The sequence below is a fragment of the Carassius gibelio genome, chromosome B1 (genome assembly GCF_023724105.1).
Source record: "Carassius gibelio isolate Cgi1373 ecotype wild population from Czech Republic chromosome B1, carGib1.2-hapl.c, whole genome shotgun sequence".
Classification (NCBI taxonomy): domain Eukaryota; kingdom Metazoa; phylum Chordata; class Actinopteri; order Cypriniformes; family Cyprinidae; genus Carassius; species Carassius gibelio.
Window position 1 is genome coordinate 29868152 of NC_068396.1, and position 5216 is coordinate 29873367.

At 38.8% G+C, this 5216-nt stretch overlaps 1 protein-coding gene across 1 annotated transcript; it reads left to right on the forward strand.

Annotated features, from left to right (window-relative positions):
• Positions 1-561: 561 nt before the first annotated feature.
• Positions 562-4947, forward strand: LOC127949003 (homeobox protein OTX1 A-like). The gene is made up of 4 exons (XM_052545906.1): positions 562-853; positions 2582-2699; positions 2878-3029; positions 3794-4947. The coding sequence occupies exons 2-4, from the start codon at positions 2603-2605 to the stop codon at positions 4535-4537; spliced, it is 993 nt and encodes a 330-aa protein (XP_052401866.1). The 5' UTR covers positions 562-853; positions 2582-2602; the 3' UTR covers positions 4538-4947.
• The last annotated feature ends 269 nt before the right edge of the window (positions 4948-5216 follow it).

Genomic DNA, 5216 nt, shown 5'->3' on the forward strand with positions numbered 1-5216 from the left:
TTAAATGTAGCAGCCTAGTTTTGTATGACTTAATAAATACAGACAAAAACAATTGACCCATATTAAAAAAGGCGAATGACAGCCCAGCTTCAAAGTTTCTAGTTTAAAATCTAGTTTAAATCGTTTATTGAAACATGAATGATTATAAAAATTATTTACTTTTATATCCAAACAAACTTTTAGCCTATTTGAATCATGTGGATGAGGTTATTTTATGCTTGTTGATATAGGCTAATTACAGCTTAGAGAGGATTTGGTCACTAAAACGACGCTATTCTAATCGACCAAACGGTAAATCGATAATTTGTAAGATATATTTGCATTACCTCAGTATTACACTCACTAAATGCATGAATTAAAAGTGTTTTCAAATAGTTTCCTCTCCTCGGGACTCGGGCATTCACGCTGCAGGTTTACATGACGTCACGTCGAAAGGAGGAGTTAATGAGTGCGTCTTCGTTCTGATTGGCTAAAGCGGTCGTTAGTAAGGACAAGCTAGTATTTTGATTGGCTATGGTGGGCGGGACCGCAGGTGTCTTTTGCTCATAGACGGACAGGCCATCAAGAAGGTGATCAATCTCTATCTCTCAGCACTGGCTTTCACCTTAATATCACGCGTGGATCATAAATAACGAGCCTCTTGAGGCACTGCTTCCGATTGTTTGCGAGCGGACTTTGTGACCATATTGGAAACTTGTTGTGAAGTTTGTGGCTAATTTGTTTTCTTGCAAATCCAACCATCAGCTGGAGTCCAGACAGCTCTCCAAAAATAGTTTCTTGGTTTAGTGGATTTTCAGTTAACGGATCTCAAAGAAAGAAAGAAGAAAAGAGCACAGAAGATCAAGAATAAAAGGTAATGCAAAATATTTCAGATATATTTTAATTTTAAATAGCAACCAATATAAAGATGCAGAGTTGCGCGTTGTTTCTTTGTTTTTCTCTACATGTCCATTTTTTTATTTTTTTGATAATTTCTGTCATTTCGACAAAAATGTAAATATTTTGATATTTTATAGGTCTACTGTACATTGTAACTTTGCTGTTCTGTATAATATAACGCAGCAATTAACATTAGTATTTTAGTTGGTCAAGATCAAGTTGAGCTTAAAGTTTTCAGAATAGTGTAAAAGTGCTACAAACTTTACTACTGTGCTTTTCCGTGCAAATAAAACCGCAGTTACATTTAATTTATTTTCTAATTTAAGTTTGTTCGTTAAGTTGAATTCAAAGATCCATAAAAAAAAGATTCTAGGTAAATTATATTGTTTAGGTCAAAGACAAATATTTTGCATTAAACAAATTAATGTATGTACATTTAAGGCTATTTTTTGCATGAATTACTTGTCTTTCAGAACTTCACAATTGCAGTCGTAATTAACAAACTTTGCAGAGCAAGTGCGCACGGAGAAAAAAAGAGAGTTTGTCGTTTATTTAGTTGATAAGGTTTCTTCTGCAAATGGAGTCCCCTCTGGGTCTAATCTAAATGGCTATGGAGAATAATTTGCACACTCACTGACATTTACATATAGTTTAAGCTCGATTGTGGAGTCTTTAGACCCATGTTATCTGTCCTCAGCGTGGGATTAATGAGACCATTCATAGGCATGAGCGACGGAGAAAAAGCGCAACATGTCATTTACAGAACTTTTGTCTTAATACATTTGTACTATTGCCTCATAACAATTGCAACGAAACACAGTTTGGTCCTCCCAAATAATTCCAAATGCGCATAAGCTTCGAGTGTATCCAGAGCGGCCTTCTGTCCAGGCATGCGCTTCAGCTTTAGAAACATAATTCGGGTAGGCTATTCGATTCTATGTTGCGAATTTCGTTTTATAAATTAAGTCAACTGTTTAATTATCTGTTGATTTCTTTCTTTAGGACATTTAAACAATACCACGTGAATAAAACCAAAAGATCAGTTTAGAACAACTGAATATTCTTTAATAATAAATTATTTCTATTTACGCTTTTTTGGCCTTCATTCAAAGTGAACTCAGTCATTCTGGGTGTAAAATAATAAACTGTTAAAATATTATGAGGTATGCATTTAATGTAGACCTAGCTACAAAATGTTAAATTATATATATGCTTGTTCATTTATGTTTATCTTCTATCATTTGATAGATTGAAACGACTATTAATTAAGTTAATAGCCTGTTTGTTACCGCCAACTTTCGAACGTTCTGGTAAACAAAAGAAAAGATCAAACATTTGGCGGCGTCGCGTCAGTCAGGAGCGCTTAACAGGGCATGACGTGTAAATGGCCAATTAGTGTGCAGGCCTTGATTAGTCGAGTGTGAAAAAAATAGATCATTAAAGTCAAGACCTTAGCCATATTCAGACTGTTCACATGTTTTTACAGTGGGGCTGTGGATTTAAAATAGCCTAGCCTATCCAAATATTTATTACACTGCATTGTGAGATAGGTCAAGATGTAGGCTATGATACAGTTTATAATTTTGCAGGCAATTTCTAACACTGGGATGCTCTTTGAACAATTTTGGGGGCAAAAAAAAATCGAATAATCACATCTTTATTTATTTCTAATATTGCAGGTGTATTTTTTTAAATGTTGCAGGTGTCTCTCTGGAGCTCAACAATGATGTCATACCTCAAACAGGGCCCTTATGCCATGAACGGGCTGGGGCTCAGTGGGGCAACCATGGACCTACTCCATCCCTCTGTGGGATATCCAAGTAAGCACATATCTTTGATAAGATTACATTTGAAGAGTCTATGCATGTAGAATCTTTAGGCTACGCAAGAAAAACTTTAAACAATGCATGTCAATTCTAAATTATTTTCAAGTGCGTCTGTGCCTTTTCAAACAATCTTTAGACATGATTTATAACTTCAGTTGTTTCCTTCTTGCAGCAAATTCTCGTAAACAGAGAAGAGAAAGAACAACGTTCACCCGCACTCAGCTGGACATACTAGAGAATCTGTTCGCCAAGACGCGCTACCCAGACATTTTCATGCGTGAGGAGGTCGCTCTGAAAATCAATTTGCCTGAGTCAAGAGTGCAGGTGGGTGTTGTTGTGCCACCTTTCTAATGCTGAGAGATTTTAATTCTGGTCAAGTCACATTTATTTACAAAGTGCTTTATACAATACATATTGTACGTTACAGTTCAATACAGATTGTACATTTAATCATTTAGCCGAAACTTGTATCTAAAGTTACTTACAAATGAGGAGAACGATAGAAGCAATCATACCAATAAGAGAGTGTTACCATCAAAAACATGAAAAAAAAAATGTTAGTGTCATTATTGTCATTGGTATCATTATTCAGCTCAATTTAGTGTTGTTTCAATTTAGTTCAATAACTTTGTCAATGTTGCAAAGTTCATAAATTATTACATAAGTTAAATTTGATCTGAAAAGCAGCTCTAAAGGGGGCAATAGTGTCTGAAAATGATATTTCAGATGAAAATGAACTTTGAAGCACTGACAGTTATTGAACTGAACTGAATCAACATTAAATCTGGATTGAGATGAATAATGTTGATTCACTTCAGTTCAATAAGTCAGTGTATCAAAGTTCAGTTTCATGTGAAGTATGTGTCATTACTCAGCTCAATTCAGATTCAGTGTCGATTCAATTCAGTTTAATAACTGTAAACATTGCTATATAAAGCAGCTCTATAAAAGACAATAGTGTCAACTCAGTTCAGTAAACATTTTGTTCTCATCTGATCTTAAATCGATATTTTAGGTGATCACGTCTTAATATTTCAGTTCATAGACAATATTTGCTGATTTATAACCAGTGACGTGTTTGTCGACAGGTTTGGTTTAAGAACAGACGGGCAAAGTGTCGTCAGCAGCAGCAAAGCAGCAACAGCAGCGGTTCGAAGATCCGTCCAGTGAAGAAGAAATCCTCTCCGTCCCGCGAGAGAACGGGGTCAGAGAGCAGCGGCCACTTCACTCCTCCCGCCGTCTCCAGTAACACCTCATCCTCCTTGTCTTCCTCCTCAGGCTCTGGTCTTAATGGAGTGGGTCTGCTCAGCAGCTCGTCCTCAGGAACAACACCTGTCTCATCCATCTGGAGCCCCGCTTCGGTCTCGCCACTTCCTGCTCCGCCCTCGCTCCCAGACATCTCCCCCCCGGCCAATGCGTCCTGCATGCAGAGGGCCATCTCGGGTGGTGGGGGCACCACGGGAGTGCCGTCGTACCCCATGCCCTACAACCAGGCTCCCAGCTACGCCCAGGGCTACCCGACCTCCAATGCTGCCTCTTATTTTGGCGGCATGGACTGTGGATCCTACTTGGGCCCGATGTCTGGCCACGCCCACCATCACCCTCACGCCCATCACACACAGTTGAGCACCGCCGGCGTGTCGGGACACATTGGGCAGACCGGCGGACACCACCCTCACCAGGGGTACGGCGGCGCTGGGCTGTCCTTCAGCTCCTCAGACTGTCTGGATTACAAAGATCAGGCTTCATCATGGAAACTGAACTTCAGTTCGGCTGCGGCCGACTGCTTGGACTACAAAGACCAGGCTGCCTGGCGCTTTCAGGTTTTGTAAGGACTCTTGGCCCTGATGTTAACCTGTTTGTTTTCCTTTGGAGCAAGACATTTCCTCGACACCACTGGGAAGAAGTAGTGACTTTTGTGCCAACTCTTTCCACTTTTCGGCGGAAGAGCCGCAGGAACAAAGGTTCAGAAACCAAAGTTTCTTGTGTGTTGCAAAAGCGAGACGGGTTCTTCGTCAACCTCGATGGACAGATTAAAAAACGAGGGTCTCGTTTGTCGCACTCCCGACACGACGCACTGAACAAATGAGACACACGTGGTGTTTGAAACAATGAAGGCAATAATAATTTTATATGAGTTTCTTTACAGAGGAGAATCTGACTTATGCCTTACTGCTCATGTGAGATGTTAAAAACTAATTTGCATTCATGTTCATTTAATAAATCTAAGCTTAAAATTGAATCTCATTGTTTTTTACTTCCTTCCTGATTTAAGTGATATGGGCCTTGTGTGTGCTAAAAGTATCAGTTTAAGAAAATGTACGTTTATTGGCCCTCAACTAAGCCGAGTGAGATATTGTCGATTTTAGGTGCATTAATATAGAATTCAAATTATTTGGATATATGTGCACATATATAAAATGCATTATATAATAAAGCAATAAACCTCTCAAGGCCATGTGTAACAATGCAAAAGGGCCTGAAAGTCCTTAAACTTTACAATTATTATAA